At 36.7% G+C, this 23,685-nt stretch overlaps 3 protein-coding genes across 10 annotated transcripts in view; 2 read left to right on the top strand and 1 right to left on the bottom strand.

The window, feature by feature from the left end:
* Window positions 1–23,685, top strand: part of LOC119082140 (septin-7-like) — an 81,551-nt gene that overhangs the window by 15,524 nt on the left and 42,342 nt on the right. For 2 of the 7 annotated variants that reach the window (XM_037191535.1, XM_037191530.1), the window contains exons 1-3: window positions 8,905–9,013; window positions 15,520–15,657; window positions 16,319–16,320. The exons of 4 other annotated variants lie outside the window; for them this stretch is intronic. In XM_037191535.1, the coding sequence (XP_037047430.1) occupies window positions 15,576–15,657; window positions 16,319–16,320 (84 nt within the window). In that variant the 5' untranslated portion in view covers window positions 8,905–9,013; window positions 15,520–15,575. Of the gene's footprint in view, window positions 1–8,904; window positions 9,014–15,519; window positions 15,658–16,318; window positions 16,321–23,685 lie in introns of those variants that run through there. One more of the 7 variants, XM_037191533.1, reaches the window with a different exon arrangement.
* On the top strand, window positions 845–6,276 carry LOC119082141. Of its 2 annotated transcripts, XM_037191541.1 has the most exons (3): window positions 845–978; window positions 1,038–1,825; window positions 6,167–6,276. In XM_037191541.1, the coding sequence occupies exons 1-3, from the start codon at window positions 890–892 to the stop codon at window positions 6,169–6,171; spliced, it is 882 nt and encodes a 293-aa protein (XP_037047436.1). In that variant the 5' UTR covers window positions 845–889; the 3' UTR covers window positions 6,172–6,276. The 2 variants fall into 2 exon arrangements, with proteins under 2 accessions (XP_037047436.1, XP_037047434.1); XM_037191539.1 differs by lacking the exon at window positions 6,167–6,276 and having other exon boundaries at window positions 1,038–1,882.
* LOC119082144 lies at window positions 19,650–20,491 on the bottom strand. The gene is made up of 3 exons (XM_037191545.1): window positions 20,316–20,491; window positions 20,138–20,259; window positions 19,650–20,074 (listed from the first exon to the last, which is right to left on the bottom strand). Exons 1-3 carry the CDS (start codon window positions 20,442–20,444, stop codon window positions 19,711–19,713), a joined length of 615 nt encoding a protein of 204 aa, XP_037047440.1. The 5' UTR covers window positions 20,445–20,491; the 3' UTR covers window positions 19,650–19,710.

Here is a 23,685-nt window from a genome sequence, read left to right as displayed (position 1 = left end):
TTAAATCCTTCTCTTCCAACACGGCATGCATCCGGTATTTCCAATTGTTATAATTCGTTCCGTCGAACTGAAAACGTTTCATGTTCGCTTCTTTTTCTGCCATACCTTTGCGTTCCTGGGCCCATAACCTCTTAGGTTCCGTAGACTTCCTTCAATTGTATTGAAACACAGAGCAGCTTAATTACGAACTGAATTGTATTAAGTGATAAAACAGAATGAAAATTATACGAGAAAATTTAGTTTCCAGGCTTACTAAAGTTTAAACATCGAACACTAGATTAGTGTAAATTTTTCTAATCCAACATTTATTGCCTTCATTGAATAATCAAATTCATGAGGCCTGGTTCACAGATCAACAAAATCGATCCAATGTTCTGGGAGTCTAAGAGCGTAAGGCCTAAAATATCATGTTGCAGATTTGTCTCTGCTTTTGTAGAACCTTCTACTTTTCTTCGTTCCACTATCCCGATGTAGTCCAAAAAAAGCTTTAAGCTTTCGGTGCCATTAGGTGCCAAAGGTTTGATGATTGATCTATCTGAATATAGATGTCGCAAGTGAGCGTAGCAATTGTATACTAACTAGGTGTTAATTGAACCAGTTAGTTGCGGCTTGACTTCACGGCTGGCAATCTGTCGTTTTTCTGCAGCTGTTGACATTCGAACTCTTACACTCGCAACTCAACCGTGTAATGGAAAGCAAACGGATTAACTATGATGGATTACGGTTACGGTTGTTAATCGATTCACCCTATTCTTTATTCGTCGTATTCTTATCTGCATTCGAACATCCGGTTGCGCCGGATCGTCGCCAATTGAAATAGACCGATAACAGACAATGCAGATTGTGAAGCTGCTATAAATACGGCGTATCGGAATATATCTGCGATTAAATGTTGACGAATTGTATTGAGCTCAACTTGAGTGTAATCACCAAAAATTTGTTTTTTTCACAATTTAAAGACAGTTCAGTGTGCAACATGTAAGTAGAAATTGTGATAAAAGTGAAAATTGACACGAAATTCACTGTGTTTTAAACAGGAGTTCGCGTACAAACATTCTCATCATTGCAGTTCTTCTGGTTACCAATTATAAAACAGTAGACGGAATTGCTCTCGATTGTTCGTATGGAATCATTTCGTGGGATACTGTTGGCAGCGTCTATACGTGTACAGCGCGAGTATTGTTCGACAACGTTGACGGCTCAGTAACAGCAATTTTTGGAAGTCATCAAACAGGAAAAGGACATGAAGATGTGGGCGGAATAATTCTGGAAGGGCAGGACTTATCTGTTTTTCCGACGAATATCGAATATTTCTTTCCAAATATGATTGGCATTTCTTTATATAACAACAGCATACCCGCCGTCAACAACGAACATTTGGCTCCGTTTCCATATTTACAATTTCTAGGGCTTACCACGAATAAAATTACATCGATTGGCGGCAATCTCTTCTCCGGCATGAACTCGATGGTATATATCTCTTTCAGTAACAACAACATTCGACACGTGGGTCACGACTTAAATTTACCGATCAATGGTCGAACATACTTCTCCACAACTACTTGTATTGATCAAACCGCTACCACACCGGTAGAAGTTGCTAGCTTAACATTGAATTTGTTACGCTTTTGTCCGCCGACGATATCACAGATAGAAGAGTCGCTTGAAAATCGACAAAATTTGCTGACACACGTCGACAGTCAAGTACGAGTGCTTCGGAATGGACAGATAGATTTATTAGCGAGGATTGAGAATTTGGAACGTATCATCGGAAGTAAAACAGAGGCGGAGCCCTCCAATCAGTTTTTAATCGATGCGTCCGGAAACTGAATGACTGAATGAGTGACCATACGCTTTTCTAATAAAAATTGAAGAACGAAAACGACTCAGACTTTGACTTTTGGTCTTTAATTTTTCATGTTGTAATCAAATTAAAACAGCCGCCGGCTCATGGCTCTCCGTAGATTTCTTCCACTTATTTGAGTTTATGCTGTTTTTTGTGTGTAGTAGGATTTTATGTTACTTCCGGGTAGTTTTGGGTGAAAATTATGAATATTTTCACTTACAGTAGATAAAATCTCGCTTCACTCGTGTCGGCCAACTCACATCTAGTGCGCAAAACAACATTGACTAACTTGTTAGCGAAATAGCTAGTATACGTCTTTATATGGTTTTACCACTACCATGCGCGTGTGTATAGCAGTTTCAACCGTAAAAGCAAATATAAACAGTTGTGATTGTATTGTGCGGACCAGCTGAAAACCAGTTGAAGCAAATTCATGCTGAAATTTCACTGCTTCTGACTGTATGAAATTTTAACAAAAATATGGAAAAAAGAAATGTTTGTAAGGCTTGGTGGCACGATAACTTGAGTAAATATGAACCGCTTTTCAAAAATTTGGTTGCGATCGACGAAGAATGCAATGTTCCGATGATTACCTGCAACGGGCATTCGTTTTTCAATCTAATCTTTACTCTCGCACTAATATTACTAGGTCCCACCTTTTTGGGCGGGTCGGGTCCCTTGACTGATAATTTTCTCAAAATAATGTTGTCTTTTGCTGGTTGGTAATGTTGGTAAACTTCATAGTCAATCAGATTAGACTTTTATAGATATCTTAATTTATTTTCATTGATTTTTTCATCTGGTTAAGAATGGACAATTTCTGTAGTCCAAGCAAATGACAATATTTTGACCTTAAACATCATCACATTTAGGATCTAAAAAATCTCAAATTACTCATAAATTTATTTCTTTTGTAATAAGCAAAATATCACGACTTGCTGTCTAATTTTGCAATAAATAACCGCGACTCGTGTGAATTACAACCCTCGCTTCGCTCGGGCTGCAAACTTCACACTCGTCTGAGTTGTCTAATGTTCGATTTGCTTTGGCCGCAAACTTCTCGTTCGTCCGAGCTGTCTAACAATACGATACCGCAACTCGTGTGAATTACGACCCTCTCTTCGCTCGGGCCGCTAACATCACACTCGTCAGAGTTGTCTAATATCATATTTGCTCTGATCGCAAACTTGCTCGTCCGAGCTGTCTAATGTGACAATAAGATACCGCGACTCGTGTGAATTACGACCCTCGCTTCGCTCGGGCCGCAAACATCACACTCGTCAGAGTGGTTTAATATTAGGTTTGCTCTGATCGCAAACTTGCTCGTCCGAGTTGTCTAATGTGACAATAAGATACCGCGACTCGTGTGAATTACGACCCTCGCTTCGATCGGGCCGCAAACATCACACTCGTCGGAGTTGTCTAATGTTAGATTTGCTTGACTTTTTTCATTATATGTAATTTTGGGTGCCGCTTGTTAATTATCAAATATAAAATTTCAATTATCAATTATCAAATACCAATTATCGAATATCATTTATAATGTTCATTTAATACATTGCATTTCTATTTTCTGGGATAACTTCCGAAGCGGTGATCCCATCGTCGAACTTGACCTTACAAATGTCAAATGTATAATTTTAAGAACCTAAATTGTTCACTATTTTCTGCCAGTGAAAGATGCCTACAGGATGCAGCAAAGATGCAAAGGGATGCAAGCTGGGACAACAGGTATCCCAGTCGGTCTCATCGGCTAAATTGTTCACTATTTTCTGCCAGTCAAGGGAATAACACATTAGATTATCAATTATCAACAGTGAAGGGAATTATCAATTATATCAATTATCAGTGGTGTATTATCAATTATCAACAGAGTAAAATCCTGTTTTTCTGGAATAATTTCCAGGGTTTTATCCCGACATGGCTCATCTTCGAACTTAACCCCAGGAAGTTCATTCCTCGTCGATTGAAAAAAAAATCATCAAAATCGGTTATGAATTACTCAAGTTATCGTGATGACAAAGAAAAATAGGTTACAAACAATTACGTTTTTGATAACATTTCATACATTGTGTGGTAACAAACATTTTAGGATATTTTCTGGCGTAAGACTCTTGACTTTCAGTCAAGGGAACTAGGCCCCACTTTTTGCCAATTGCCAAATATTTTGAGATATTTGCATAATTTCTGTGATATTATCTTCTAACCTTTATCACTGTCACATTTTAGAGCGTCTGGGCCTATAAGTACCATCTGGTCTTTATTTGAAGCTTCTAAATTAAACAAAAAGAATGTTTCAAAGTCTTTCCAAAAGTTAATCAAACAAGGGACCTGACCCACCCATTATGTGGGACCTAGTATTTTTGGAGAAATTATCAATTGCGTTAGATTATTCTGATTTGAAGAGTAGAGTGAGGGGAAATTACTTGAAAATCAAGCAAATCACTATTGATAAATGTCGCTCGAGTATGATATGAAAGAGCTGTGGTCGACTTTGATAGCAAGACTGAACATTAAGCTTTGTATTGAAATAATATATTATGGAACACAGGTTGTTTTGTGCGCTTGTTGGTCAGATAGATACTGATTATGAACACAATTCCGATATGTTTAGTAGTAGCACTTCTATTCTGCCAAAGAAATGCAACTCATTCGACGTACAAGAGCCTAGCACAAGAGTTTACACCAGCTGTGTAAACCACATAGCAAACTACAGTTCTGCCGCGTAAGGCCTAAAATATGTTGCAGATGTGTCTCTCCTTTTGTTGAGCTTTCTGCTTTTCTCGTTCCACTTTTCCAATGTAATCCAAAAGAAGCTTAAAGCTTTCGGTGCCTTTACAAAGGTTTGATGATTGATCTATCTGAATACAGATGTTGCAAGTGAGCGTAGCAATTGTGAATTTTATAGGTTTCTTCCAAGCAACGGTTAAGCCGACCAAATGAACCGAACCAGAATCGATGACATCCACAGAATCATAACCACAACTTATTTTTCTTTGTTATTTTGACAATTGCATTGTTAATAGTGTTGATGTTATGACTCTATGGATTCCGGTTTGACATTTCATTTCACCTTGGAAGAAACCTAGCTAGGCAATCTGTCTTTTTTTTCTGCAGCTGTTGAGATTCGAACTCTCATACTCGCAACTCAACCGAGTAATGGAAAGCAAACGGATTAACCATTACGGCATTGAGTTGTTAATCCGTTAATCGATTCACCCTATTCTTTATTCGTCGTAATTTTCGTCTTTATCTGCTTTCGAACATCCGGTTGCGCTGGATCGTCGTCAATTGAAATAGACCGATAACAAACAATGCAGATTGTGAAGCTGCTATTAATACGGCGTTGTATCGGAATATATCTCAGATTAAATGTTGACGAATTGTATTGAGCTCAATTTGAGTGTAATTAACAGAAATTTGTTTAGTTTTTGAACAATTGAAAGTCAGTTCAGTGTGCAACATGTGAGTAGAAATTGTGATAAAAGTGAAAATTGGCACGAAATTCACTGTGTTTTGAACAGGAGTTCGCAAACGAACATTGTCATCATTGCAGTACTTCTGGTTGCTAATTATAGAGCAATCGACGGAATTGCTCTCGATTGCTCGTATGAAATGGTGATGTTTAGTACTGTTGGAAGCGTATATACATGTGCAGCGCGAGTATTGTTCGACAACGTTGACGGCGCAGTAACAGCAATTTTTGGAAGTCATCAAACAGGAAAAGGACATGAAGATGTGGGTGGAATAATTCTGGAAGGGCAGGATTTGTCTGTTTTTCCGACGAATATCGAATATTTCTTTCCAAATATGATTGCCATTTATTTATATAACAACAGCATACCCGCCGTCAACAACGAACATTTGGCTCCGTTTCCATATTTACAATTTCTAGTGCTTGCCACGAATAAAATTACATCGATTGGCAGCAGCCTCTTCTCCGGCATGAACTCGATGAGATTAATCTCTTTCAGTTTCAACAACATTCGACATGTGGCTCACGACTTAAATTTACCGATCAATGGTTACGTAGAATTCTCTGCAAATACTTGTATTGATCAATACGCTACCACGCCGGCAGAAGTTGCCAGCTTAACATTGAATTTGTTACGTAATTGTCCGCCGACGATATCACAGATAGAAGAGTCGCTTGAAAATCGACAAAATCTACTGACACACGTCGACAGTCAAGTACGAGTGCTTCGGAATGAACAGATAGATTTAGTAGCGAGGATCGAGAATTTGGAACGTATCATCGGAAGTAAAACAGAGGCGGAGCCCTCCAATCAGTTTTTAGTCGACACGTCCGGAAACTGAATGACTGAATGAGCTGACGATTTCACACTTGCCTTCTTCCAGATATTTTAAATCTGGTGAACTGACTTGATTTGTCACCATACGCGTTTCTAATAAAAATTGAAGAACGAAAACGACTCAGACTTTAATTGTTGGTTTTTCGCTTTTCACGCTACAATTAAATTACAACAGTCGCCGGCTCACGGCTCCTCTCTCTCTCTCCTCTCTCTGTCTTCCACTTATTCGTTGACGCTGACAAGAAACTTCATCGAAATCAATGACCCTCGTAGCTGTGCTAGCCCAAAAAAACCCAAAATCAAATTTTATTCTTCACAGATAGTAACAAAATTTTTTAAAAGAGTCACCCAATTATCGTCCCATCACAAAATTAGACCAAAATTATATTGGGAATAACTCCCATACCATAAGACCGATATTGTTCATTTACGAAAAAGACCGGTGGGGAAAAAATAGAACTTTTCTCATTCGAACTGTCACTTTGTTTATGTGTTCGAAAATTGCATGGCGCATCGATGTTTTCGTTTCGTGAAGAAAAACGACAAAAAATGAACGCATGCAAAACGTTGTGTTCATCGGCAGAAATAAGGAATTCCAACTTGAGCGAAATTGTGGCCTTCGGTAAACGAATAACTATTTTTTTTTACAAAATAGTATGTTACATACCAAGGACGCGTCGCTTCGCGTCGCTCCATCCCTGGACGTTTTCACCACCTGGGTCTAAAACACACCTTTTTGATCCGTGGTTTGTATACTATTTTTCTTCCTGGAGTACCAAAGTCACATTCCGAACAAAACATAACAACAAAACTGAACAACATACCGGTGCAAAAGCATTCCATATTAATGCCGAAAGTAATCCGTATGAATGCCTAAAGAAGTCCGTTCCGTGTGCATGTATTCTCACAAATGTCGAAAAATAAGCAATATGTAGGAATGCCGAAAGACATCCGAATGAATGCCGAAAGCAGTCCGTATGAATGCTGAAAGCAATCCTTATGAATGCATTGTCACAAAACACTAAAAACATTACATTCGCGTACATACAACAACTTGACACATTTGGGAAAGAATAAAGATAATGACATAAGCGGGAATGAAAATTGAGAGAAAATAGTAGGGGAGAATGTTGCTCTTTCGGTACTAAATTTGGTGAGTGAATGTGACGGTTTTGGTACTACAGGAAGAAAAAACATTTTTGTGTATAAAACTGACTTTTGTGCACAGAAGTCATTTTTCGTGTAAACAAAATTTTAAATTTTGAATTTTTCCAGACGTATTTTATGACTGATGTAAGGCCCTGACTTGCAGGGAAATGAAATCATTGTCGTTTCTAAAATGTTACCTCTGTCACTGTTTGTACCTTTTTGATTAAGTAGTGTTGAAATATCGCGACTTCGTCGCTTTTTTTGCCATCGCTTTAGTGCGGGTGTTAACGCCCACAATGTATGGGAAAAGGTACACTTTTGGTTAATCTCAAATTGAGTCGTTGGGTTATGTATAGTATCCCAGGAGTAATATTTGTGGAAGGGTTGCCAAAAAATTCCACTTGAAAGTATCGAGTTATTCAGGAAGAACCGAAAAATTCTAGGCTCAGTACAAGCATTTTTCGTTGTTCTATCAAAACTCGAGTTTCGAAAAATTTTCTTGAAAATTTATTTTTCCCAAATTGTGGACACCCCAAAGTATCCAAAACCACTTAAAAACAAAAAATTTTTTTTTTTTACTCGCTCGAAATAAAGTTTCAAACTCGAAATTTCATGAAAAATTTGACCTCCGGGAAAACAAACTTTGACTTTATACCGTCATCCTGAAGGCCCGTTCCAATTTTTTTTTTCCGAAAGTGGCTTTAAAACATCTTTGGACTAATCTGAACATTATATAAGCAGCATGTCATTGTGGAAAAACGTTGTTCATACATAAATATGCTGAAAGACCTCCGGCTCCGGCTCGTCCTGGAAGCCTCAAATTCGCTAAAAAAAACCTTTCAATATGTGTCAGGAAAACACTTTTTGAATGAAGTATTTTACGCCAAAATTAATTTTTTCGGTATTGACTGTCACTGTGACTTATCATAATCAAATGAACGGGAACATGATGTTACAACTTTCGTATGTAGAACAAAAACTTTCATTTTTTACACCCCTCGTTACGCCTTACAGTACGCAACAATCCATATCCCAGGAAGCATTTAATTTGAAAAGTAGCTCACATTTACGCGGTGTTTGTTATGGTGAATAAGGTCGAATAGCTGCACCTACAAAAAAAATCGTTTCCATTTGTGTATATTAGAACAAAGTTCATACTTTGTCTAAATTATATGAATCGCTAATGGATATAAAAGTGGCGTGCCGTCTCTTACAAATTACGGTTCAGTTTTTCTTCTTCTTCCATTTCACTAGAATACTCCAACTACAGTCTATTCCATTCGGTATCATTCACAAAAGTAACTCGCTGTAGAGTTCTATATATGACCAGCGGAAAGTGCGGTATAGTAATGTTCTCTATGTGGTTTGGTTGTGATGTACGTACACAAAAAAAAAACCGTAGGCTGGGAAGGGGAAGAAAAACATATCTTTAAAAACATAAATATAATAAACTGAATAAAAGCATTCCTTATATGAATACATATCGCATATTGTTGTGTGGACGGTTTATACCGAATCCTCTATGTTATACACAGGCAAATGAGCGTGCTTACGATTTATTTATTGTGCTCAAGCCAACCTTTCAGCCAGTGTCTCGCGGTGTTCGGTTCAGTTACTGTTTATGTGTTCGCGTGAGAAGATTTAAAACGTTCAACCGTAAAAACAGAAATTGATCGCGAAAAGATATTGCTCACTCGCATTGGCGGTATTTTTTGTTGGTTTTTATTTATTTATCTTGTGACTAAGACATTGCGGTATGTTCCGCGCGTAATTTGTATCATATATATTCCTCTGTTCGTCTATAGTACTTAGTACAGTGACACGCAAAACAGATGAGATCAATGAAATATTACTAATAATAATTTCAAGTGAAATAACAACAGATGCGCGGGATTTAATTTGTGATCCGTGCTATCTCTACTTGCAGTGATTTTGTACAATTTTCATAATTTTGGATTCCGTTGAGTTTACTTAATTGGAAGAGAATTTAGTTCTTTGTTCTTAGTTCGTAGAGAAAATGCTAAATTAATTGTCAGTTTGAGGTGGTGTCATTGCGCTTCTGGGTATAACAAGATCATCAAGCATTGTGTCGTGTAATAAAACCTTGCAATGTTCACCGGAAAGAGTCAATATTTCTCATTTTAATGGAATGTTAGCGTCTTAGGTTCCAGTGCAACCTCTACAAATAATAGATCGCTCTATTGGGACTCCCAATTTGGGAGCAGTAGAAACCATTTCTAGAGCGGGAGGATATTTTATTCATAACAGAGAATCATCGACCTGAGTTCCCACCAAGGCTTGTTTTTGAGATTTTTTTTTTTTTTGATTCTGAAGATTCCAATTCCAACCTTACCACTTAAATGTCAATTTTTGGCCTACACATTCTTACAATCGATTTTTAACCGTGAAGCCATGGTGGCATATTTTTGGCCAAATAAAATACAGATCGTGCTGTCTTCTGTATTTTTCTCCAAAACTCCGAAATTTTGACAGCTCCGAAATTTTGACAACTCCGAAAAACTTTGAATATTCAGAAAGAAAATTCTAAAATTTTTCAAATTTTTTTAAATTTTAAACTCTCCAAGAAAAACTTGGTCCCGCATCAGTCTCTAATATATGTCACCTACTTGTCTCCCAAGTTAAGTATGGCTTCCACTCAACAAATCTGTGTGAGGAGAGTCGTGAGAGAGCTAGCTGTCAAGTAAACAAAGCAAAATTGAAAAAATTCAATTTTGTCTCTCACACGGAGTACTTTTTTGGTATAAGTGGAAATCACGCCTTACTTATTCCATGCAGATGACAATGTCGTTTCCGCTGCGTAATGAAATTTTCCTGACTAAATTCTTCTGGAAGCGAGTTGTACCACCTGAGAGTGATTATGTCAGCTGTTCCACTTTTTCTTGCATAAAATCCCATTAGGCAAATAATTCAATTTAGGAAAAAAATTTCGTTGGACTTTGACCTAAAAATCTGAATCTAAATTGCATGGAAATCCCAAACTTTATCAGACATTCGCCTAAACTTTGTGAGTTCGTTCAGTCTGTTCTTTTTGTCGTTAACCTCTTCAACGACTTAAACAACCGCGATAAGACTTAGTGACGAAAGAATCGTCTCTCTGTTTGATTAGATAATGAAATTATGGTCTGTTGTTGGTGTTGATACCAAAACAAACATTTTTAATTGAAGAAAGATTTGAGCCAACAGACATAACGTTCATGAAGCCTTCATTGAAATGATAAATTTTAGAAGAAAACATTCTGTTGATACAAGATGGGATTGAAGCGAGAACATTTGAAGCGGAAATGTGAAGCCGGTGAAGCTTTTTATAGTCTAGGCTACGAAGAAGTAGCGACTGATACACCATTATTTTACCTATCTTTAAAACTGATCGAACGAGTAATTTTTTCTACCTCTTCAACCCTGGCATGTATTGTAAAGAGGGGCGACAGCAATTAAATTATTTCTCTCTTTAACGGATGGAATCTCACAAATGTAGCAAGAACTATTGGGAAACAGTACCGGACTGGCTCCGAAAAGCCCATGCAACTCAATTTAAAATGGCCAACAAATTAAAAATTCTCATACAAAAATCCAAAAGGCCCATCGGGAATCCCCAGAATTCACCGTATGATCAGTCAGGGCCTGTTGGGAAATAGTTCTAGAATAGACCAGTGTCAAATAACTCTTCTTCTCTCAAAATAGTGTCAAATGAGTTGTCAATTTCACAAAGCTAACCTCAAACAATGACAGCTACATATAAATTTTTGTAACATTGTGGTTAGCTTTGTGAAAATGACAGCTCATTTGACATCTCAAACGACATTGACAATGATCTATTGAAGCAGTCTTTCTGTAAATACTACGTCATGTAGCCTAGATACAAAGTCAACTAAGGTTCAGTAAGGCGAAAGGTCCGATTTTTTAAATTGCCTGAATGACTCGAGAACGATTGTCATTCGACCCACAGATTCTCGTGCTTTCTGTCCCAATATTGAGAACTAGCTTCAACAGAGAAACCCTTTGTTATTGTAAGTTATACCTAGTTTTAACATACCGCATCGCGCTACTATCTCCGTTCATAACGTGACACAAAAGACGGGCTTATTATTGATTGATCGACCAGATTTATTTAAACGTCATTCACTTAATATTTGTCAAATACCTTGATTTACGTCTACAAAATGTTTTTTTTTAATCTCGTCCCGCCCACAGTCAACATCCTCGCAAATACAAAAAATAATAATCGTCAATCGCGCATTACAACAAAGTAAATAAAAAAGGAAAGGAAAAAAAAACGTTTATCACTTTTACGTATCGTAAAACTATTTATGTTTGTCCCAGTCCCATATCATTTTTCGTATTTTGTTTATGTGCTGGCACGCAGGAGACTCGTTTTAATATACTGCAGTCTTGTGTTTGTTATTCGGTGTGTGTGTTGTAGATTTAACAGAAAAGAGACATCAACCAAATCTAAATTACTTTTATTCCCGAGATTGTTTCCACTATGCCACCACTACCGATCCGAATTGTAGCCACAGCTGAAAATTATTTCGCCTAAGAGTATGTTCTCTTAACATTTGAATTTATTCGGGCAAATTTATGACGATTTGTTTGGATGTCTAGAGACTTCACTAACAGAACTGCCAGTAACAAGATGAGGTTGGACCACCGACTTAACTTGAATTCCGAACCACGCCTTTAAGTATGCAAATGATCTCAGAGGAAATTGATATCTCGCCTAAATGTAGGCTAGATATATGAACACAAATTCATCGTTGGGTTATGTCACCCATGTCGTTCGGTGTGTAAATCGCTACAGCCATCAAACTCTGCAGCTACTCAAATTATGAAGCTTAAGTGAACTTTAGAACGTCACTAACGCGTTAGAATCGTTAGAAAAATTGCTTGTAGAATTGTCTGACACGGGAGTCGAACCCGGATCATTTTAGTGGAAGTGTACTTAACTGAGCTATTCTGTTCGCTTCATGGGTGAGCTGAAGCGAGCTAACACAAATGTCTTGTGGACCTATCAAATAACCTCTTACATCGACCGACAATTAAGTGTAATACTTCCGTTTCAAGAGCTGGTGTTTAAGTTCGTTGATTGTTTGAAAAGCTTCACCTGCAACCCACATTTCTTTGTCACTCTCGGGTTAGCAACATTTGGATGTATCTCAAGGTTTTTATCACATAAGTAAGGCGTTCTCACTGCATATTAACCTTATTAAAATAGCTACACCTTTAAAGGGATGAGGACTCACTAATCTCCATTACTAAGTAGTTACGATGCAAAATGGATTTGTTTGTCTACCTTTACATTGAATGAACATTGAGTAATTCTTATGAGCATTCAAGATCTGTCATTCCCGAAATGTATAGTTGCAAACCTCTGCTTAAACCCCGTTCGGGTCTCACCGAACACCAAGACCGATCCCGCTACTTCTTTCTGTCGGTTTCAATAACAATTAAATATTTTTTTTACAGAAAAAACAACACTTCATTTTCCATGCATTCTTTCAAATCAGTCGACGAAATTCATTAATCTTTTTATTATAAAAACCATAAAATCAATGTGACATTTTCCGTCGCACTATAATTCACATATCAAATGCAATGGCGCTGTGTGTGAATTAAGTCACCATAAATTCTTGTTAATTGCCTTCAATAAAAAAAAAGTTTGTCGTCAGTCATATTTCAGTGCACTCGACCTTCAATTAAGCAGTTAATTTTTCGAATCTTTTTTTGAGATTCGAAATTCGAAGCCATAGAAACGTTCTGTTGGTGCTGTCAATCTAAAGAAGTGAAGTTAGAGTAGAAAGGGTAGAAACAATTTAACGAAAGCTGTCTTACTGTAGAGCCCGTTCAAAAACTCTTCGTTAAGTTTCACTGGTGAGGATTTTGACACTTATTTCATATAAAATATGTCAAAATCTTCACTTTGGGTAACAAATTTTTTGTTCCTGAACGAGTTCCTAGCTACAGTTACACTCATAGCGACGCGAAGGAGATGCAATTCAAATTTTTCTTTTATTCTTCTGTCAAGTTTGACAGTAAAACAAAAGAACAATTTGAATTAGATCTCTTTAGCGTTACTATGTGTAGTTACAGTTAGATTTAATACGATAGTTCTGTATAATAGATGCTAGGATTGTACACGTGTGTACCTTGCAACTTGCTAAGTACGTCGTTGATGAATCATAAACTGAAATAAAAAAACATAGCTAACGCCGACCCGTAAGAAACACCTATTCGTATCAAAAGCCTTTAATGTGAAACTCTTCATTTCTCTTACTTCATTTTCTTCTCTGCTGAAAAACAATTCTCCCTTTAAAATCACTTACATTATCCACTCTTTGCCTTGTTATCATATACAACTAAATTGCCGGAGGCAATATAGACAGCCCCGTACGAAGTCAAATTTCATAAATTCCTATTTAAACAGCTATATACCGCTATATTTACCTATATTTCACTGTAAATAAACATTTCACAGAAGAATATGCTATTATATAGCTCTATATGCCTGTATATAGCTCAATATAGCTGTATATAGGTATATATAGATGTCCGTATATGGAATCCCTGAAACCCCACACACATAACAAATTATTTCCATGTTAACAGAAACTCTCTAAGTATCATTTTTCCCAAGATATTTCTATTTTACTAAAATCCAATATGGTCGCCGGCAGCCATTTTGTTAGGAGACCGGAAATAGTACCGACGCTTTACATTCGTTAATACCTTTCAAACAAAAAAAAATTCATGAAATTCGGTCAAATTCGGTCCTAGCTCACGCTCCGGAGAACATAATTTCATAAAAAAAATTTTCCGTGATTGGTACGGTCAATACCTATCTAATAAAGCTAAAACAGACGAAATATGTTCAAATGTGGCCGACCTACAAGCAAAAACTGCTTGCCGCCCTGTGCCTGTTCCACACCAAGGGGTCTAACTCACGAGTCGGTCATCCGATTTCCATAAACTTTTTTTTTGTCGATCGGTATTGTTAATACCTTTTATTTGACGTATCACTTACAAGTTTAACGTTTAAATGTCCGGAGATATCTTCGAAAAACCGTAAAGCACTTATTGGGCCACAGCTCGGGAGGGGTCGATCCAAAATCACTCATCTTCGAACTTAGCCTGTCTTTTGACATTACCAAACGGGAAAAAAAAGAATTTTCAAAATCGGATGCGTTTTACTCAAGTTATCGTGCAGACAGACAGACGGACAGACGGACTTTTTTTTTTCGCGGATTTGGCATCTCTAGACAACCACAATAGGTTTCCCCTTACTCAGGGAGTCCAATTCGACGTGTTACAAACGTATGCGTAAACCTATAAGACCCCAGTACTTCGTACGGGTCTAATAATCCTAAAGTAACCGCTTCGTCAAACTAACTTGTAGCACTTGAGAGGTTGCTCCAAATTTGCCATGACGAACGATTCTGGTGAATCGATTTTAAAATTTGTATTTTTATCCAAAAAGCACATAGTGGTCCCTAACCGGCCGAGATCTCTTCTCATTTTGCTGAAAATTTTTTATTCTACATTTGTAAGGTTGCCTCCTTTGTGAGCGACAGGGTCCGTTCTGAAAGCGAAATTTTTGAAGTGTTTATTCTCGCATAAGTCGCATATTTCGTTGCAGCTGTTTTTCCGCTGATCCACTCACACAAACAAATGCTCTAATGCTTGTTTATACGTGAGAACAATGTACACCGTTTATGTCCGTGCCACAATCGTACATAAAGTTTAGCCAATGGGCCATACAATTCAACATTCGCAGTATTTATAAACTGTCATCTGTGAAATCGTGTGGCCTCATTTTGTGTGCGAGTGGTTTGTATAAAACAGATGAAACGAAATACGTCACTGATTTCAAAGCCACATGATTGGAAAGAAACTGCTGCAACTCTTTTAGGATTCAAATTAAAATCTTAAAATCGATCCAACCTATTAGAGATGTACAAGTGCCAAGTATTCCAAAAGAACTACATATTGCCTTTATGCCGCTTACTCATATCACAGAAGATCCAAACGTTGACTCAAATCTATGAAACATATTGATCTATACAATATCCACTGCCCCGTCAAATGACTTTTAAATGATGTAATACACTCGTCAATGAATTCGATTTGATTTTATTTGATTGAGATTGTGATCAAGATTTCTATCTAGAGCAAACGAACTGCTTTTTTTACCTACAGAACATCGAAAGACATTTTTCTTGAATAAAATTTAAACGAAAATTCCCAACAATAAAATGAGTGTAAAAACGGAAAATAAAATAACGTTACGTATCGAGGCGTTGTCGAACAAAAAGGAGATTATCATCGGAAATCCTCGTAAGTAGAAAAACATAAATTAATTAATTTCACATGACAAGTTACATTTACCTTGCTGTCTTCCATCATCTTTTTATAAATGCAATGCTTCGAATCTGTTGCAAAGCTTTGCATTATTTACCATTGATGATTACATGCACTTATGGAGTTACAATACATTCGTTGTTTTTTTGTTGTTGCTTACAATGCACTTCAGAAAACCAGTACGCGATTTTATGAGAAAATCTCATTGCAAATTGTTTTCGATAAGATACGAAATAGAGATCACTTGCAGGCTGGAATCAATTCTTTTTTCTGTTTAGAATGGTACGAAGTGTGTTCCAACATAAATGGATCAGTCGTGTCATATTCAATTAATAGTGAATTTTAATAGATTCCTGGGCTGGGAAATGTTCTCTCTGCAAAAAAAAGCGAATGAAGTCAGAACCTCGATCAGAACGTTAAGTCTCGAAACAGGTCAGGTATTACTTGATCTGAAACTGAAATTTAAATTAACCTGAAAATATCTGAGATTGAACGTGAACTTATCTGAAGACCAATAAAAATTCAGGTACTTTTCCGGGTTACCTGAGAACTGATCCGATTTACCTGAATATTTGTTGGTCTTCAGATTTCAGGTATAGTCTGGTGAGATAATAACTTTCAATTCAGATAATCTGAGCTGTCCACAAGGTGAAAAATGTTCGTTCTGGTGTGGTGATTTTACTTTTACTTTTGTAATTCTTAGTCAATCGACGTTACAGAGAATCCAAATAGTTGTCAGAATGAAGATACTGGTGCAAGACAAAGATTTTCGATTTGTCTGGACTGAGAAGCTCTTGAAAAGAAAATTTTATTCTTCTTGTGCCAAACTTTCATTTCGAAACCATATTGAAGAGATACATAGTAGGGCGGGTCCCATTTTGGGTATTTTGCTTGCTTTGAAGAGAGATGAACTGTTTTAGGGTATGCTGAGTTTGAATATGACGGAACACCGACTGCCAGATAAACTTTTTCCGTGTTTTTGACCGACTTTCTACCAGCATGCCTTTCGAATAGAGGCGGCACATATTTACATTACCGAAGTTCATTTGTACGACTCGTCATTGCATGTGGGGTAGAGGTATCATTGGAAATCTTAGGCAAATTACTTCAAGATAGTTTTCCCGATCTTAAGATGGCTTGTTGAAACCGCAGTACTCCTTGAAGTTAACAGTACCCCAACTTAAATCATACAGCCGTGGGATATTCAAAAGGAATCGGAAATAAACAATCTAAAAATTCAGAATTGTTCGTCCGAGCAAGCTGCAATAGGGTCTAAGAGGTAATTTTCAAAATGGGAAAATCGACTCAACCTAATACACACTGACCTTAGCATCGTTTGTGACCATATATAGACATCTTTTGAGTTGGTTACACTGTTCGTACACTGTTTCTGCACTGATAAAAAAAGTTGCAAAATCTTACCTGTTGCAGGTAACTTTGTCTCCAGGTAATCTATGTCATCTGCAACAGGTGTATTTTACGTATAGAGAGCTACAGCTGTGGCAGCTATTGTAGGTTACATTGAGACAAATTTACCTGCAGCAGTTAAGATTTTCAATTCTTTTTTGTCGGCGTGGGTTAGTTTGCACAGTGTCTCTGTTAGCTTTTGAATACGCCTGTGTCACAGTTCGTCTTTAGATTCGGAAAGATTTGTTGAAACTTCATCAAATCATTAAAATGATTGACGACTGTCTTTACTAAAGTTTCCATTTTTTTAACCACAGCGATCCCATTCATATTTTCCAAAATTTCTCATATCAAAAACTTGATCAATTTAGGAAAATTCCGAGCACGGCGTTTATGAACGAGTCAATGTACATGTTTAACTATGCGAGTCACTGTCTTTACAACATTCTTCAAAAAATTGCATTTCGCGCTATCCACTTTTATTGCCATTAAGCTTAAACAAGTCAACTTTTACGAAATTCGACATCCACTTTCAGTCAAGGCATCGCAAATGTCATTCAATGAAATGTCGTCTCAACTCAGCTATTTCCTTTTAATGAACCTGGCAATTTTGATCGATTATTTTTGTCCAAATTTGGCATTAGAAATGCGAATGTAACATGGTTTTTGCGTTGATAACGATAAAAAGAAACATGGGAGGAGGAGAAAAATGCATTTTTCAATTACGCTTTTCTCGCATACATATGATTTGTCTGTGTCACCAGTTACAGGCTATGATTAAATAAAATATTTCATTCGATGATTGATGTTCGGATTATGCAGTGATGCAGTAGAGTCGCTGCATTATGCCATTCATGAAATAAACCGGTTACTTATAACTCACTATTATTGATAGTTTATCCCAGTTTATTCATTGCAAAGTTGCATCAGTACTAGTAACGTAATAATAAGACTGAAGATCACACTTGGTTCGAGTCTAGACTCACTCTGCTCTAAATTGAAACCTCCCTTTCCCTTCCAGATTTCATATTACGAAATCAACTTAACAAAATAAAAAATTATTTTCATGTTGACTTTTCCTTAGACTAATCATTACTAGACCGGAATTTCGTACGGCAAAATATGTTCCCAACATCAGTTTGTCTAAGATGTATATTTCGTACGATTTTACGTAAAATGTTGCACTAATACATGTAGGCGTTCGTCTAAGGACCTTTCACAGAATTTGTAATATGAAGTCACCACCTTCGTGAGTGTTTTAACCTGTTCTTTCAGAACTTTGACTTTTCGATCACATCCCACGGGATTGATGACTTTTTTGAAAATGGTTTTTTTTTGTAAATTCGATTACAGTAGGCTCTTTTTGGAAAGAAAATCTCACTATGCCTTTAAGCGCCTTCTGTTTTTCTATGAAGCACAGCAACTTCATTTCATTGCGGCATTTTCTTTGTTTTAATGTCATGTGTTAAGGAAATCGTAAAGTTACTGACTCATGGGTCTCTTACATTTTTTATTTGTGTTGCACGATTTTCAGTCGTTTTTACATGTGCAGAGGTGTAACGTAAAATAAAATCATTCATTGGTACGATTGCGCAGATAAACGTGATTACCAATTGGCTGCTAATTGGCACTTGAGGTGAACTGTAGAGGGCGTCCCTTTTCTATGAAAATGAGTATGAGCAAATGTCACGAGTTGTCATGTCTCTCATTTTTCCATATATTTGTGATCTTTGCTAATAGTGTTGCCACTATTGTTGTCAAGTGACAATTGTCGTACAAGCTGGCGAAACTATTTAGCAACCATGACGATACGAAAATATGTGGAAACACGAGAGACATGACAACCAAGACTGTATACTTTGGGGAGGTCACGCAGATCGCCATTTTATAAGATACGCGGGAACACACCTTTTCCATACAAACAAATTCACCAAAATTGAATTTGTATGGCGTGGTGAATTTTTTGTATGAAACGTGGTGTGTAACCCGCGTATCTGCATCTGCGTGACCTCCCCAAAGTATACAGCTTTGATGACAACTCGTGATCAATAGAAAAGTGACGTCCACTAAAATGCAGCTCAAATGCCAATTTTCACTTCCGATACACTGTAGATGGCGTTAATTTTCTGTGAAAATTCATCTCATTCTTCTCTCTCATTTTTCCCTATATTTTTGACGTATCGTGATTTTGCTAATAGCACTGTCAGCTTACAACGAAAGTGCCAAGTTTAATACCTGGGCCACGATTCTTGTATTTTTGTCAGAGAAATGATAAGTTGGTACGTCTTTGGCGAGATAGAAGGAACATTGGAATGACAGTTGGCTTCTATAAGAGACATTGTGAGAGAATTTGTATGTAACTCTCTCACATTCTCTACCATAGAGGCCAACTGTCATTTCAATGTTCCTTTTATCTCGCCACAGGCGTACCAACTTATCATTTCTCTGATTTTTGTAACTTCAAATATTTGTAACTTGACAGTTGCGTGCATAAACTGTCAAGTAACGAACGCTACGAGAATCTACGCCCTGAGGCTCAAAAGACGTATCAGATAGTGGGTAACAATTTTATTAAAATGAACAACAACTGATTGTAAGTTGTTTGTAACATTTGGATTACTTTTATGAACCCAACAACAGGGCCAGATCGGATGGATTATTGACAATTTGATTGTAACAACTTTGATCAATGTAATAGAGCGAATTGCCAAGCAACGCCAACACAATATTTATAATCGGATTCAAAAGCTGGGTAATCCAGAATGTGTCTGGGTTTCGGCACAGCAAATTGATCACTGGTGTTCCATCGGGTAAACAGAATGCTTTGAAAAAACATTCACCATCCGGTAGAACCTTCATCTTCATATTGTCAACGGTTCTGTGATTGCTACGCGGCATGCATTGCAAATCATCGCCGGAATAGTTGAATTGAAATGCGTTCGTGGTTTTGGTGATGAGATTTCGATATACCGTGGAGCAAGGAGACCTTCAACGAAACATTTGTTGTAGAAAACTTGACGAAACGTGTTAACGAATCCGGCGTTCTTACCCGGTCTTCTTGTACTTGTCAAGGATGGCATTATTTGGTGTTTGCTGTATGCCATGAACTTCACAAGCGCCATAATTTGCTTGGTAGCTAGTTGTAATCACTGAGTAAAGTCCACTTATTTTCTAGCAAGTCAGAAAGTTGTCATTAAAATGCCGCACGTTTGGAAAACTAAACTTACTTGGAAATTAATGTCGTCGTTGCTCCAATCAAGTGAATTATAGACATCACAGGTACTGTTGACCATCTGAACGATGATCAAACAGAAAACAGTTTGTGTCAAAAATTTAAGCGGAATAAACGGAAACATTTTGTGGATGTTAAAAAGCAGGTCACAAATAGACTGTACTCTCAGCCTTTCTGTAACGAACTAAACCCCTCCAATTAATTGATGTTAATTTTATTTTTTTCGCAATAGCGAAAAAACACCTTTCACGTATTTGCACAGCTGATTACAATTTTAATTTAGAACAAATAATATTGCTCGTGGCAAATGTGGCAATGAGTTATTACACCGAGTCTCAAATCCAAAATTGGCAACGACTTTTTTGTTGTATAGATCATTTTCATTATACGGTACTCGTCAACGTAACCCCACTTAATTTTTCGTCAAGTAGTCCTTAACCTCAATCAATTGACGTTAACTGCGTTCAATTTACTGATTTTTATATGAAAATCGTTCGTTCAATTCATTCGATATTTTTCGACATGTCTGACAGTTGGGATCGTGTCTGACGTTTACAAGGTCATGAAAATGATCTATAGATCACCGTCAAGGACGTTTGAAATGTGATCAAATGAACGAATCTGAAATGCAATGAATGAATGAACGAAACATTTAACGAAACTTAAGTGAGGTTACGTCTGTAAGATCTATCGATATAACTCCGTTTTCACGGTAGAAATCGCGAAAGAATGGTCTGCACTAAGGCGCATTTATCTGAAATTATGGTCGTTAGTAGAGGCTATGTAGTGTATGGGGTGGAGCAGTTCTTTTAGGGGAAAAAATCCCAACTTTTGGAGTTTTTAAAAAATATCAACAATAAATGAACTTGGAAGTTAGGGGTGGAGCTGAGAAGGAAGTGACCTCAACTATCCCTGACATACGGACCTAGCTCATCACGTCTTTCATTCCAATTTTGATTTGTGTGTATTTGTGCGAACAGCCAGAATTCTCTGAAATTTTGATTTTAATCGTTCCATTTCGTATTTTTTGATATGTTTCTGAGAGTTGTAACCGGAAAAATTCTAAAACTTGAGAGAATCTTAATAATTGAAATAAATCCAAAAACGACATCGATTTGAGACCGATTATGGAATGATATCTCAAATTAGGAAAATTCGTTGATCAATTCTTCGAACCAGGAATCCCAGGGAGGAACATAATTAAAATGAAGTGTGTAACTACTCCCACGAAACCTATTTTAAGTTTTGTCTTACAAATGAAATTTTGGGCCCTTGAGTACAAAAACATAGGCCCCTGACAAGATGCGACCCAAAAAAAAATCCTTATTTTATTAGTCACTGCTAAAACGATTATTTTTCATCGCAAACTAGTTTAAATAGCTATTTCGCTAACTAGTTGGTAAATTTGTTTGTTTTACGAACTAGATGTGAGATTGCCGATGCGAGCGAAGCGAGGTCGGCAACACATCATGTGCCCAAAACCAATAGAATTCCTGCGTAAATATTAGACTTGCGTACGAACTCGTCAATTTACGCACTGACATGTGTAGCTGTCAGCGGATCTGTCAGTGTGTAAATTTACTCGATCCAGACTGAAACAGGGATACCAATAGACTATTATGATGAGAGAGAAAGAAATATTTTGACGAGTACCCCAAGGCAAGTTATAAATTAACTAGTCTTCGGTTTTCTCGCTCTGATCATAATAGTCTATTATGAATATTTTGACATTACAGATAAAAGGACTAAATGCGGACATTCAGTCTCTTTGCCCGATGCGCCCTTTTGTATCCGGAATTATCTGAGTCATCTGCAGTCTATAAAATCGCAAATGCAAAGTTTATTTACATTCGACCAAAACAAAATCATTTCAAATTCATCTTTCATTTTATTAATTTTGTTTTTTTTTCTTTCTTTTTTGTGTTCCTTTTCCGGTTTCATTTTTAATTTGGATTTCTTCACGTACCATCACCGATCCATCCAGCTGTAAGTATAATTTTGTTTTTTTTTGTTTTTTTGGTTTTTTAATCTTTAATTATATTTTTTCGCTTGTAACTATTTTCGGCTAAGTTTTTATTTTGACTGATTAAAATTGGTTGGTGCTAGTTTTTCAGCCGTTTAAAATAACGTATACACTCATCTCATCTAAATTCGTAACTCGAACCTGCACTTTGTTTATTATTTTCGTTTTAAAATTAATAAATTTAACAGTTACGCCATTCCATAAAAACACATTGATGGTCAGATATATATCACATTAGTTACGCGTGAAACAATTTCTTTTATTGCTTATTTGTTTTTGTAATAATACGCAGCAAATTGGTAACGAGATTAAGATTTAGTTAAATTATTAGAAAACATATAGCACAACAACGCACAGACCATTAACAATCATAATTTATAATATAATCATAACACACTCCACCATTACAATTCAATTATCGATCAGATACCGGTATAATAGTCCAAATACAAAATTCTATCAAATCAAAACGGTGATGATATCCATCGGCATTTCTATGTTTTGGATTGTTATCTTGTACGTGAGCTCCTACTTTTATCTATTTAAGTGCAACAACAACAAAAAGTTTAATTTTATTGAATGAATCAAACGATAACTTCAACAATTAAAGAACGTCCGGTTTCGGGAGTTGCATAATAAATTTTGTAGATGGCTTAGAAACGTAGAGTTGATGACCTGAAATTGGATTTAGTTGGTGGTGTTATTGTATTCGGACAATTTGTGTGATAGAACATTTGATTTAGATGATTTGTGGTGTTAGAACATTCGTAGTTTGAACAAAATCATGAGTTGCAATCTGTTGTTGAAGTAAGATTTCTTTATCGAAGATTTCAATGATCGTCTTTAATACAATTATTTACCCAAAAATTCCCTAAATTTCTGAAAATTCCTGAATTCTGGTTTCTCTTAAATACCATCCGAATATAGTCGATTTACCTCAAACATAAAAATAGACCATAAAAACAACGGAGGCACTTCAATCTATTGTTTAGAGGAACAGATAAAACGAGACGTAAATAAATTAGGGATTTTTAGGGAGTTCCCCAAAATAGGCATAGGTTCAGTATAATAGGCAGAGTAGTCGATGATTCTATTATGATCGAATGAAATCTGTTTCTGTAAACGATGAGAACCAGAGTTAGAAGAATGATTCGTAGGCGTACCGTTGATGGATAAAATTGTTTAAAATAAATTTTGTTCATTTACGAGAAGAAACGTCGGATGTTTTAAGCATTGAATTTAAATATGTTCGTCGTTCCCCTACGTTGCTACATTTGTATATTGAATTAGGGAGACTTTGATTGCTGTAGAGACATATTGTTTCATATATTAGCTCTTCAAA

Source organism: Bradysia coprophila, unplaced genomic scaffold, assembly GCF_014529535.1.
Source record: "Bradysia coprophila strain Holo2 unplaced genomic scaffold, BU_Bcop_v1 contig_390, whole genome shotgun sequence".
Lineage (NCBI taxonomy): Eukaryota > Metazoa > Arthropoda > Insecta > Diptera > Sciaridae > Bradysia > Bradysia coprophila.
Note: the sequence above shows the minus strand (reverse complement) of the source record. Positions and strands in the feature narration are given on the sequence as shown.